At 48.5% G+C, this 14275-nt stretch overlaps 1 protein-coding gene across 1 annotated transcript; it reads right to left on the bottom strand.

Moving 5' to 3' along the window:
- Nucleotides 1–1273: 1273 nt before the first annotated feature.
- On the bottom strand, nt 1274–10877 carry Trim35 (tripartite motif containing 35). The gene is made up of 6 exons (XM_048330615.1): nt 10422–10877; nt 9533–9628; nt 6156–6386; nt 3539–3561; nt 2738–2856; nt 1274–1851 (listed from the first exon to the last, which is right to left on the bottom strand). Exons 1-6 carry the CDS (start codon nt 10872–10874, stop codon nt 1274–1276), a joined length of 1500 nt encoding a protein of 499 aa, XP_048186572.1. The 5' UTR covers nt 10875–10877.
- Between the last annotated feature and the right edge of the window lie 3398 nt (nt 10878–14275).

Raw genomic sequence — 14275 nt, 5'->3', positions numbered from 1 at the left:
ACAACTTGTGGAACAGGAGCCACAATTTATAAGCCATAAGCTGACAAAGGGACGTGTGTTCCCAAATGTTTAAAAAAACTCACAACAAAAGGGGCTGGGGATATGGCCTAGTGGCAAGAGTGCCTGCCTCATATACATGAGGCCCTGGGTTCAATTCCCCAGCACCAAATACGCAGAAAATGGCCAGAAATGGCGCTGTGGCTCAGGTAGTAGAGTGCTAGCCTTGAGCAAAAAAGAAGCCAGGGACAGTGCTCAGGCCCTGAGTCCAAGCCCCAGGACTGGCAAAAAAAAAAAACTCACAACAATAAAAGCATAAATTGCTTAATTAAAAAACAACCAAAGGAGCTTGGCACTTGTAGCTCACGCCTGTAATCCCAGCTACTCAGGAGGCTGAGATCTGAGGTTCGCAGTTAGAAGCCAGCTTTGGCAGGAAAGTCCCTAAAACTCTTATTTCCAATTAACCACCAGAAAACCCAAAATAGAGCTATAGCTCAAAGTGGGAGGGCACTAGCCTTGAGTAGAAAAGCTCAGGAATAGCTCCCAGGCCCTAAGTTCAAAACCCATGACTAACCTCCACCCCCTGAAAAAATGGCCAAAGGCTCTGAAGGTAAGTTTCCTAAGCAGGTATTATATAATGGTCAATAGACACATGAAAACTTGTGTGTGTGTGGGGGGGGGGGGAATGGGGAAAACAGAACCAAAGGCCCTGGGCATACTAGGCAAGTGCTCTACCATTGGGTTATATTCAGAGGCCAAAAGATCATAAACCACCAACTATCAGGGAACTGCAAATAAAAGCCATAACCGCATACTACTTCATCCATCCTAGGATGTCTACAGTAGAAGAGAGTAACAGGTGTTGGCAAGGATGTGGCATGATGTTCTTACACTCACTGCTGAAGGGATATATAGTAGAACTACACTCGAAAACAGCTTGGCAGTTCTTCAAAGGTTAGGGTTTCCGTAAAATCCAGACAAAACCTTTCCTAAGTAAACCAAAGAGAATTAAAGGCATAGCCACACAGAGGCTTTCGCACAAATGTTCACAGCAGCATCATTCCTAAGAGCCAAAGAAGTGGAAACAAGCTGTATGTTCATCAACCAACAAGTAAACTCTATTTATTTACTGCATAGCATGAACTATTAGGAGAAAAAGGAATTAACTTAAACACATCAACTTTTGCTAATAAGAACACTAAAGGAAATGTGGGCCTCCAAGACAGCAAGAGTCTTAAGAGGCCCGTGGCATGACACCTAACAAGCTAGGGGCAGCTCAGCCGTCCAGCTCCTCCCTGATAGTAACTTGAAGGGGGCAGATGCGCAGAGGCTCATGGGCCTCGTTCTCCTGAGGGGGCCCTATGTAGAAGTAGGGCCGCACCGTTCCAAAGCAAGCATGGAAGGTGTAGATATGGCACTGGCGCCCAACGTCGTAGAAAGAGAGCTCGCCATCCTCGCACTCGAGCTCCACGCGCAGGCGGTGTGGCATGGGCAGGGGCAGAATGACGATGCCCTGCTCTGAGGCGATGCATATGTCATCCTCCTGGCCCCGCATATGGTACAGGTACCAGAAGCCCGAGCGCGTGTCGTAGAAGCAGTTGTGGGTGTAGCATTCTTCTCCTATCTCTGACTCTACCCGCATCACACCTACACGCCAGTTCTGCAGCTCACCCACAGAAACCTCCCAAGCATGGTAGCCCTCCGAGAAGACTTGGGAGCCCATCAGGGCGGGTGCTGAGGAAAATCGATCCGGATTCCCCACCGGTCTCCAGTAGGCTTGGTTGCTGACACTTGCAAGGTCATCGTGCACCGACAACCAGCCAGAGGCAGTGTTTGGATCCAAGGTGATGGGCACTGTAGGCAGAAAGAGAAGGGGCAGTCAGTGAGACAGTCGCCCTCCCAGCCCCCAGGCAGCTGACATCACCCCTCTACCACACTGACCAGCACTCTCCCACTTGCTCCAGGGTGGACAGGAGCTGCCTAGGCTGATGGGCGGGCATGGGTGGAACCGTGCTCCTCATGGGGAAATGCGAAAGCCATCAGTATGTGACCTGATTTGGGAAGAGGGTCTCTGTAATTAGTTAAGTGGAGGTTAGACTTTTCATCCACCATGATTATGTCATGGTAAGAGAGGAAGAGACAAAGATACTTAAAGGAGAATGCCATGGGACAATGGCAAAGCAAGCAAAGTGCTGCAGCCTAAGCCAGAGACAGCAGGCACTACCAGCAACCCCAGAAACTAAGGAGCCAAGGCTCTTCCCTGCAGGCCTCAGAGAAGCAGGGCCCTGCTTGCAGACAGACAGTGGGCTTCCAGTCTCCAGAACTATGGGAGACGAAACACCAGTCATTTTAAGCCACCCAGTTTGTAGTCCTTTGGTCATAGCAGAAAAGCACGACATCCGCTCCTGTAAAACCAAGACCCAAGGACTAGTGTGTCCAGAAGCCACACTGGGAGAGGCGATGCTGGAACAGGGAAGGAGGACGCCGAATACAAAGGAAAGCACGTGTCCTTCTGAAGAGGAGCAGAGTCGTGACCTGCACCGGAAGGGGCTCTACTAGACTAGGAGGGGAAGGAGCTGTCAGACAGGACCAGGGAAGAAAGGGACCAGGGGCCTTTTCTAGACTGGAAAACACCAGCTGGAAAAGGAGCTGGACCTAGCGGAGGTGAGCTCGGCTGGCTCTGTGCTAGCTTGCCGTTCTCCCACCACACCTCAAACACTCGCCCGCACTCCCCACTCACCAACTTCAATGAAGGAGATCATCTTCTTCCAGACGCGGTACTGCAGAGACCCCAGGTACTTGCAGACATCAATGAGCATGCCAGGCTGGAGGGGGTCCGGATCCAGAATGTAGAAGAGCCTGGAATGGAGGGCGGGGCATAGTGGCTGGGGCTGGGACCAGGCATCCCAGACTCCAGTGGGTTAACTGGAAATGGGCTACAGGACGGGGCCCCTTGCTGAAAGCCGACATTTCCTCACTACTTTCCTCAACACAAACTGGCCTGGACCAGGAGCCAGCTGGGCTGCCACACCCCTTCGGGATCTGGTACTAACGGTTCTCCAACACTGAGATTTCTTCTTGTGGGCAGAAATCACACACATCTGCTCAGGAGATGGCTGAGTGGAAGGCGCCTTAACAATAACTATGTCTGCCGAGCCAGGTATCCTCCAGCCTCTGCTTGAGGACCTCTAGTGACAGAGAGCTCACGACCATTTGAAGTACTCTCTTCCATTTTTGGACAGCTTGGACAAGGATGCAGTTCTTCCATATTTATCATAAAGAACTCAATGGCCATCAACCCTATGGCCTGAGGCTCTCAGAGGCAGGAGGCCAATCAAGAAGAAAGTCTAAATGACTAGTGAAAAACACAAGCAACAGGCCTGGTGTTCTCTTCACTTTCCCTGTGCCAAGCAGAACGGGAATGCCTTGACCAGGAGCTCTCTCCATCTGATTGTTCCTGCGTGCTCTTGGGGCCACTGGATTGTGCACCCCTAATTTCTCTACCTCTCTTCCCCTCCCCTCACCAGACTTATCAACTTACCGGCGTTTTCGGGCCTTGTGTTTCTGAAAGAGAAAAAAAAAAGCAGAGAAAATGTGTAAGTTTCTGGCCTCAAGAGGATGTTTATCAGAAGACTTGATAGTGTTAAGATATCAACACTACATCGATCTACAAATTCAGTGTAATCACTATCAAAATCTCAGATGCCAGAACGGAGAACGTAGCTCAGGAAGAGAGAACTATGAGGCACTATAAGAGCTCTAGCATCTATGAAGCTCCAGCACCACAAAACAATTCATTCCATCAGCTGACCAATCCTATATACCTTCTTGGCAGAAATTGAAAAATGAAGTTTTTTAATTGATATAGAAATTAAAGAACAAATATCACTCCCACAATGCAATTTCAAAACTTGCTATAAAACACTAGTGATCACAACCATGTGGTGCCACAGGACAGACGTGAGTGGAATGAACCGGAAAGCCCAGAAAGACCCTCACATTAGCTGATTATCTCCAAGCAGGCCACGACCAGTGAGGGAAAGAACGGTCCTCCCAACAAATGATGTTGCTACAACTGGATACTAACATGGTGAAGAGTAGGACCCTCACCTTACACAAGATTAAAACAATGCAAGGTAGATGAAAATATTCAAAGTAGATTTAGTCGTAAATGTAGAGTTAAAAGTGAGAAAGGCTCTATATCTAGAATACATATTTAAAAACTCTTAAAACTAAACATTATAAAGACAATCCAATTAAAAAGTGGGCAAAGAATCCAAATAGACATTTTCCCAAGGAAGATATATAAAAGCCAGTAAAGATGTGAAAAGATGCTCAATACCATCAGGGATATGCAAATCAAATCATGAGATACCAGGTCACCCTCAAAAGGTTGGCTATCTAAAGAGAAGAGAAAATGGGCAAGGACAAATAGAAATTGAAATCCTCATATACTGCGGATGAGGATATAAAACAGCAAAGTCAATTCAGAAAGGAGCCTGGTAGTTCTTCAAGGGAGTTGAAAAGTCACGTGATACAGCAAATCTTAGGGATTTACCCAAGAGAAATGAAAAAGATATCCACATAAAATATGTGCACAAATGCTTATACCCCTACTTTCCATAAGAGCCAAAGAGTAGAAATGACTATCCATTGATGAATAAAATGTAATAGATAAGGGAACTTATTTGTCCATATAAATGAACATCGAAAGATGCCACAAATGGAGTTTTAAAAGAAGCTAGGTATTAGCCAGGCATCAGTGGCTCATGTAATCCTAGCCACGCAGGAGGTGAGATCCAGAGTCATGGTTTGAAACCAGCTCAGGAATAAAAATCCTCTGCAGATTTTATCTCTAAAATAACTAGCAAAAAGCAGAGCTGGAGGCATGGCTCAAGTGGTAGAGTATCAGCTTAGCAAGCAGGAAAGACTCAGTTCAAACCTCAGTACTTCCAAGAATTAAAAAAATAAAGCCAGTCACAAAAAGCTATATATTTATATGGCTGGATTTGTATGAAATGTCTAGATGCAAATATAGAGAGAAAATGCAGGGTTGCTAGGGGATTGGGGAGAAGTGCCAAAGTGTGTAAGGCTTTTAACTAGATGATGAAATGTTCTAAAACTGATTGATATGACAGTTGCACAACTCTGTTCAATACTGGAAATCATTAAACTATATATCTTTAATGGCGGAATGTAGCCAAGCGTGGTGACGCATGACTGTCGTCGAAGTAGTGAGGCAGAGGAAAATTTGAGACCAGGAGTTTGAGGTCAGCCTGGGCAACACACTGAGACCTCATCTTTATAAGAAATGAAGTTTAGAAAATGGGTGAGTTGTATAGTACAGTATGCAAATGACATCAACAAAGCTGTTTTCTAAGAAGGTGTCCCAAAACAAAAGCATTTCTGAACACAGAAGGTAATACAATTTCCTAAAATAGAATAGGCAAAGAGCACAACTCTAAGAAACCATCAAATGGCTCTGTATGTAAGCAGGGGTCCTCTAGGGAAAGGAGACATTATGGCTTTGTATAAGTCACAGACAAGTCACAAAGGTCCTACCCAGGGTGGAGGATACCATCTCCAGAGACACCCTCATCCCTTCCAACTATACTGGACAAAGATTCCTTTCCAGAAAGTTCAGCCATTCTATCAAAGGAGGAGACAACACCGCAAATCCTGACTGATTTACAAACCAGCTGTCGAATTCCAGAAACTTTCCTGTAAGGACCAATGGCAAGATCACTAGAAGGAAGAAAAACTGAACTCAATCTTGGTTTTTGTTTTTTTTTAAAGAGAGAATGGAATTATTCTTAAGAAAGGAGGATTGAGGATTGATGATGGAGCTCAGAGGTAGAGCATTTGCTTGACAGACACAAGGCCTTGTGTTTGATCTCCAGCACGCACACACACACACACACACACACACACACACACACACGCACCCCAACATACCTTAGTTGAGCAAAAAATCCAAATAACATAGAAAATTAAAAGACTCCCTAAGAGGCTTCTGAGACGGCGCTAATGGACTTCCTGGTATCAACCACAACAACACAAGCTCATTGGGGCCCGTCGTGGAACGTCACAGGCAGAGTGAGCTGGCTGGAGCTGGTGGTTTGAGGCCCCATCCTGAACCCAGACGCTGAGCCCCTTACCAGGAGAAAGGAAATGTCATCTTCCCTCATTTCCATCTTCAGCCGCTTAATCTCTCGGTTCAGTGCTTCCATCCCCCGTGTGAGATCCTTTATCTTCTGGTCCATCAGCAGCTGCTTCTCTTTGCTGTCCTCAGCCATCATGTCCAGGGTGGCCTTTTCTTCCGCCCTCAGGAACTCTTGCAGCTTTTCAAATTCCTGGTGAATGCGACCTTCCAGCCAGGCAGTCTCATCCTGCAGCAGAGCAGGGGCGCAAGGTCAGACATAGGGGCCTCATCTGTTCTCCAGCTAGGAACCTGCGGGCCTAGCGAAGCCCTGTGTTCTGCATTCAGTGCAGTATCATGCGTTATCATGGAGTTGGAGTTCACATGACAAATGGAACCAACAGTTGTGCTGAATATTTTTTAAATGAAATCACTGCTGATAACTGCCCTTGTCAACCTCAGGCCTGTAACCTCCACTACAGAAAATCTTCCGAATCCTATTTAGGTTGAACAAGGAAAGGCTTGAGTCGCAGGAATGAATGACTGCAAACTAGCAGAAACTTCTACAAGCGATTTGTCTTCAAATCTTAGGACCTTAGATGTGTCTAAGCGAAAGGCTCTACTAAAGATGAAATGTTTCTTTTAAAACTCATTCATTAATAACATTTACACTCCAAATCCTAACTACACAAAGTAGTCAAGAAGGGAAGATATAAACCACACAAATACTTAGAGAAAAAGCAAAGAAATATCTCTTACCTTGAAATGAGAAAGACCTTCCCCAGCATAATATGCAGCTTGGAATTATGAAAACAATAAAAATTAAGACTTTTATATGGCAAGATTATTAATACAATTAAGTACACACATAATTAGAAGGTAACCATTAGGAAAACAATTAAAAATGCATATTTTGCAGGTTGTAATCTCATTTGGGGATTGAAAATTCAATAAACATTTATGACCCTGAAAGGATGACAAAAATATTCACTAAAAAATTACAAACTTGAAAAATATTTACACTATATTTGATAGACTACAGCTAGTCTTAATATACAAAGCACTTTTATAAATCCACTAGGAGAAGGGACATGAACTAACATTCACTGAAGAGACTGAAATGAAAAGGCCGATACTGTGAAATGCTGCACAAAATTACCAATAATAAAAAAGTGAGACAGACAACAGATGGCATTATTGAAAGTTCAGGCTAAAAGGACTGGTCTTGTACATAATAGAGAGAATGGAAGATCAATTTTTATCACGCAGAAGAAAGAACAGAACAAGGGGCTGAGAATATGGCCTAGTGGCAAGAGTGCTCGCCTCATATACATGAAGCCCTGTGTTCAATTCCTCAGCACCACAGATACAGAAAATGGCCAGAGGTGGCACTGTGGCTCCAGTGGTAGAGTGCTAGCCTTGAGCAAAAAGAAGCCAGGGACAGTGCTCAGGCCCTGAGTCCAAGGCCCAGGACTGGCAAAAAAAAAAAGAAAGAAAGAGAGAAAGAGAAAGAAAGAAAGAAAGAAAGAAAGAAAGAAAGAAAGAAAGAAAGAAAGAAAGAAAGAAAGAGAGAGAGAAAGAAAGAAAGAAAGGAAGGAAGGAAGGAAGGAAGGAAGGAAGGAAGGAAGGAAGGAAGGAAGGAAGGAAGAAAGGAAGGAAGGGAGAGAGAGAAAGAAAGAAAGAAAGAAAAGAAAAGAACAGAACAAGGCAGGAAAAATCAGTGGTGCCAAGGCACCGCGAGCCATCATCAGCACCAGCAATGAAGAAGTAAACATTGAGATGTCCACTTCATTCGTGGCTTTATGGAATTTAACAAAACCTAAATCCACGGGCCTATACACAACTCCTGACCAACACAAGAAGCCAATAGTCCTCCAGGATCTGGGATGATGGACGGATAGACAGATCTCACCTCTAGTATGACCAGTCCAGTCCTGCCCCATGGCAAGTCATTCACATGCTTTTAGCCACAAAAGGAAATCAAGGTAAAGAGCAGAGACAAGGCTACACGACTCCATGATAATGACGGGGAAAACACCTTAAAGATGTACTCCAGCAGTGGCTCAATCTGTGTTTACGGTTCTGACACAAGATAATTCAATGAATAAATAGAAACTCTATGAATCTGTGGGTTTCAAAGACATCAGAAATGTTGAGGGCTTCTCTCTGCTGGATACTTTTATGCTTTACCTTATCTGAAGGGTTAAAAAGAATCAGATTCGGGGGGTGTGTTTGGCAGGGTCTGAGAAGCTTACCTGGAGAACTGGGCTTGGTTGTGAAAGACCATCTATTGGAGTTACTGCCCTGATCCCCACAGCAAACAGACCTTCCTTCTGGCTGTCTCTCCACATTATAGCAAATGGCTTATCTGGGTCTAGTCTATCGCTTCTTAAGTAATCATCGCTCCGCTGGACAGATCCATAGAAGAGACACAGCAATTTGGGCTGCTTGACACTGCTCTGAAAAAAAATTCTAGTATGTGTGTCCACTGACAAAGCCTGGGCTCAGGAAAGAGCCTCATTATCACCTGGCTGTGGAACTTAGCCCCATCGCTCCAATCTTTCTCAGTCATTTACAGTGTGCCCAGAACTTCAAGATAATGGGAATGAAGTGTCCACTTCCCTTTATTTGGATGGGAGGAGAGAAAAAGAAGGAAAGCAAAAGGTGATGATAAATAGCAAAGTATCTTAAAGAGGAGAAAGCAGGGGGTATGACAGTGAGGAAAAGCTCCCAGAGAGGAATGTGAGCGGAGGTAAGATGCCGAGTAAGGGGTCTAGGGCGACCTGGCCATTTAAGGAACAGAGAGCACCAGCAGACAGCAGACAGCAGACAGCACCAGGCAGGCAGGGCGGATCACAGCCTTAGCAACCACATGTACTCTCAGGGGAACGCTATGCCACTGAGCAGTTTTAAGTAGAGAGCAGACTGGCTGATGTCCAGCACATGGACAACGGAATGGAGAGCAGAAGCAGAAGCAGGTGGGATGAAGATGAGAGATTTGGCAGTGACAGTGATAGACCTTATGTACCTAGGAAATGAAGAGTCTAAGGCTGCCACAGAGCGGATGTGGGTCTGGGAGGAAACAAGAAACACTAGGGAACACCAAACCACACTGCCTTGAAAAAACAGCAGATGGCAGCCTTTGACACATGCAAAGTGCCACCGGCACATGGGACTTCTTAGGCAAACCTGTGGCTGCTGGCCTTGTACTTCTAGGTCTCAGAGGGAGAGGGGCTCAGGTTAGCATCCAAAGGCATAGGGAACAAACCACCAAAGCTAAGATCAGCTCTGAGTCAACAGTTACCCTAGGGCAAGGTTAGCCGGAGTCAGGGCCAACTCTCCCTCCTCCTTATTGGTCTGTGGTGCCTGACCCCTCGAGCCCCGTCACTCACTCACCTGGTTGTGCTTGGCCACAGCCTCATAGGAACTCAGCGTGCTGCTGAAGGCCCTGGTTTTCTGCTGCAGTGTATGCTCCATGTTCTTACATTTGGCCTGATGTGGTGAAGGAGGAGACAGGGAGGTGCGTTAGGGCTGGAGACCAAGCACAATTACAACTGGAATCTCAGTTTAACAGCTATATTACTAAACACAGTCGAACCCCATATTTACCATAGGCTCAAGTGGGAAAACACATTGCTGTGGATCCGTGTTATTTATTCATATATATGTATATGCATATGTATATATATACATATCGACGTCATCTTTCCATTACCCTTCATTGGAACTGTGCCAAAATGTGCATGGAACTGTAATGTTTTGTCATGGTGCTAGGGATGGAACTTAGGGCCCCCCACATGCGGTGCCCCCCCATACATGCAGTGCCCCCCTGCGTGCAGTGTCCCCGTGGCCCTGGTGGGCAGGGGGTCTGACCCGGCCCCACAGCAAAGGGCAGGGGCCGCCTTGGGAGGTTGGGCCTAACCGTCACCCGCGTGCCACTGCCTCTCCAACCACTCCGCAGCCCTGGGCACCTGGGGCACAGACGGGAGCGGGGATCCGACCAAGCCGGAGAAGCCACCAGAAGCCTGGACAGGCCGGAGGGGGGCGGGCCGGGACAAGGCGGGCTCCAGGGCGGTGTGGGGTGGCGGGGTCGTGGGAAAGTTCGGGGTCGCGGGGACAGCTCAGAGTCACGGGGGACATTTGGGGTCGGGGGACGACGCGGGGACGTTCGGGATCTCGGGGTCGCTCGGGATCGCGGGGACGGCGCGGGGTCACTCCGGATCACGGGGACGGCGCGGGGTCGTGCGGACGGCGCGGGGGCGGCGCGGGTCCCGCCGGCCCTCACCCGGGCGCTGCGGGCGGCCTCCTCCAGCGACTGCACGCGGTGCTCCTGGTGGCGCGCGTCGACCCCGCACGTCCCGCACAGCAGCTCCTTGTCCTCCCAGCAGTAGTGGGAGAACTCGGCGCGGTGCGGGCGGCAGCGGCGCGCGGGGCGGCGGCCCAGCCCGCCCTGGCCCAGGCCCGCCGCGCCCTTGCCCAGCCGCACGTTGGCCAGCAGGCGGTTGAGCGCGGGGTGGGTGCGCGGCGCCGGGGGCGGCGCGGCGCCCCCCCTGCACGCGGGGCAGGCGGGCGTCGGCTGCTCGGCCCAGCAGCGGCTCACGCACTGGAGGCAGAAGTTGTGGCCGCAGTCCAGGGTCACGGCGTCCGGGGAAGGGTCGGAGCACACCGCGCACAGCGGCTCCTCCCTGAGGGAGGGCGCGGAGGAAGGCCCGGGGGCCGCCGCGGGCGCCGACTCCATCACCCCAGGAGCCCGCGTGCCACTCCCACCCGCCGCCGACGCCCGACTGCCGCGGCCCGCGGCCTCCACAACGTTCCCCCGCCCCGATGGCTGAGCGACGGCGACGCTGGCCAATCGCGAGGCCCGCTTCCGCGCGAGCGGCGAATCCCGGAAGTGGGCGGGCCTTCGTGCCCCTCGACTCCGCCCCCCGGGGGGTGGCCCCGCCCAGGACCTGCCAACGGTCGTCGGGCGGCCTGCGTTGGGTCGAAGCCCTGGGGATGGGAGCTGGAAGCTTCGATCCGGAGCTGGGAGGCCTGGGCAGGGTCTTAGACCCTTGACAGTCCCCAATTCTTTGTTGAGTGGGAAAGCGTCTATGATCGGGCCCAGGGAGGGAGACACACGGCCTGCCCCCACATGCTGCACCCCAAATGCAGGGGCTGAGTCTTTGCAGCCCTGGAAATAATATCCTCCCAAGCTTGGCCTCGGAAAGGGATGAAAACCAATCCCCTTTCCCCTAGGTGCCTCTCCATGGGGTCCGTGGCCCTCCTGCAGTCACTGGAGGAACTTTGTGGGCTCCCTCCTGAGGGAGATGTCCAGGGACACACACACACACACACACACACACACACACACACACAGGCCAGCAGGGTGATTTGAGAACCACAGCCCCATACCCGCCCACTCTACAGGCTGTCCCATCTCCAGCTCTGGCTACCGGCTCAAAGATGGATCTCCTGAGCAGTCAGTGCGAGAGCCACAAGAGGGAGCCCAGGCACTCCAGGAGCTGCCCTGGAAAACGCTGGTCTCCTGTTCTTTGCCCGGGTGCTCAGCTGCCACCCCAGGTTCTCACTCTCCATGGCATTCCACATTGGAAACCCACTGTGGAAACCCCGACCGACACAAACCAGTGCAGATCTCATGTCTGGAGCTAAGAGAGGCTCCAAAAGACCTCACTGGCCATCATGACCGGATGGAAACAATCAGAACTGACTTGAATCACACGGCTGGGGGGGGGGGGGCATGCAGACAATTTGAGGCTTTGCTCTTCCTATGATAGAAGGGAAACTCACCATTAGGCAGGCAGTGGCAGGTTCAGAGCGATGCCATTTCTACCTTTGCTTCCCATTAAAATTGTCTTAAATTGTGAGAGTACAGGAGGCGGTCAATATGATTAAAGTTCTGTGTATGCCTGTGTTCAGTGTCGTGGCAAAACCCTTTTGGGCCCTCAAGCACACACAAAAACTAAATAAGGGAAGGACAAGAATATAAAACGGAGGTATGGGTGCTAATGTGAAGGGGAGGGTGAGTGAGAGGGATAAAAGAGGGTGACTATCGTCAAAATACTTCTGGGGTGATGGTTGAGCACAAGGGAGAGCGACGGAGTCGGGGGTCTGATCAAGGTACTTTGTATGCACAGCTATGCGCGAGTCCATTTTGGACTTGTTAAAGTGAAATTCCCTCATACAATTAATGCTAATGAAGGACACATTTTTAAAGATTTAAATTGTGATAAACCATACATAACATCAAAGGTATCATCCTGTACATCTTAGGTGTGTAGTTCAGTGCTGTTAAGTGTTGTTTTTTTCTTCATACTGCTATGCATCAGTCTCTAGAACTCAGCACATAAAACATCCTATCTTTACCAGTCTTTACACCAACACTTGATAGTATTGGTTGCTGTACCTTTGTGCATTTTGAAATCTGGAAGTGCAAAGCCCCCAACTGTGCTCTGCTTAAAGATTATTTTGGTTACTTGGAATCCCTTGAGATTTCACATGCATTTTGTGATGGATTTTTCTATTTCTCCATGAATACTGCTGGGATTTTGATAGATATGCATTAAATCTGTATTTAGATTGATCTAGGCAACGTCAGCCTTACAGCCTTACAGTATAAGTCTCCTGAGTCTTCCAAGTTGTCTTTCTTTTGATAAATGTCTCCTGTAATTTCTTTTTTTTTTTTTGGCCAGTCCTGGGCCTTGGACTCAGGGCCTGAGCACTGTCCCTGGCTTCTTCCCGCTCAAGGCTAGCACTCCGCCACTTGAGCCACAGCGCCGCTTCTGGCCGTTTTCTGTATATTTGGTGCTGGGGAATTGAACCTAGGGCCTCGTGTATCCGAGGCAGGCACTCTTGCCACTAGGCTATATCCCCAGCCCAATCCTGTAATTTCTTTCTGCAACATTTTGTGGCTTTTGGTGTACAAATATTTACCACCTTGGATAAGTTTATTACTAAGTATTTTGTTCTTTGTGATGCTATTATAAATGGACTCATTCACATGAGTTTTTCAGATAGCTCTTTGTTTCCTTTTGCTTGATTACTTAGTATGTATTAAGAACATAGGCTTAAATTGAAGGTGCATTTGATGTTGAGAAGGAAAAAAAAAAGAATAGTTGTTTTCCTCTTCCAGCTCTCATACACCACACAGTGGTCATTTCAGATGCAGGAAACTTTCCAGCAATGGACAGTGCTCTGCTGGCTGGCCTGTGATTCAATTCAGCCTGGGCTGAAAGTACTTCTGGCCTGCTTTCCGGAGACAGCTCTCAGTCTGAGTTCAATTAGAGGTCTCCAGGCACTGTAATCACATTGTTGTACAACAGGTACTTCTCACAGCTTTGGGGGAGCTGGGTCGTGACCAAACAACACAGTTCTCCCTTTCTTTCTTTTTTTGCTTTGTTTTGTTTTTGCTGTGTATTCTAGGCCAGCCTCAAATCATTATACATATAATTTTGTTTGTTCATTTGTTTTGAGACGGACTCACTATTCTCCTTCCTCAGCTTCCCAAGTGCTTGGGATATAAATATATACATATTTATACATATAAATATACACATATTTATATCCCAATTTCTTACTATATCACAACATCACAGCGCAGGTTAAGATGTGGTAACAGAAAGTCTCCAAATGCAGTCACGTGAACAACTTAAACGTGTCTTTGTCCTCTAACTATCCCCCTAGATCCAGACTGTGCCTAGGCTGTGCCTGGCGCTGGGGTGGTACTGAGGGGTTTAGACTTCACCTGTCATGTAGCTGGTCTGCTCTCAGCAAGAGCTAAGAGTTCCCATCACGTGTGAGGCCCCAGGTTTGACCTTCAACACCAGGCAGCCACAACAAGAAATGCTTGGGAAGATTCCTGGAGTGTCGATTTCACAGCTGTGGGGAATGCAGGAGGTCACTGGTGACACTCCTAGACGAATTGTGGCACCTGGGAGAAGCTCCTGGGAAGGCTGGCCTCCGCAGGTGAACCGTGGATGCCTGGCTGTAGACCTGGGTGGGACACCTAGAGGAGCAGGCCGAGGCCTAGCAGCTAGAGAAGACATTCCCTACAGTTCCTTCCTCCTGATGTCACAGGCACACACCCGTCCTGCGGGACCAGAGCCGCCCTCCATGGCATGAGGCGCAGACTGAAGGGGAAGA

The sequence above is a fragment of the Perognathus longimembris genome, chromosome 21, assembly GCF_023159225.1.
Source record: "Perognathus longimembris pacificus isolate PPM17 chromosome 21, ASM2315922v1, whole genome shotgun sequence".
Taxonomy (NCBI): domain Eukaryota; kingdom Metazoa; phylum Chordata; class Mammalia; order Rodentia; family Heteromyidae; genus Perognathus; species Perognathus longimembris.
Note: the sequence above shows the minus strand (reverse complement) of the source record. Positions and strands in the feature narration are given on the sequence as shown.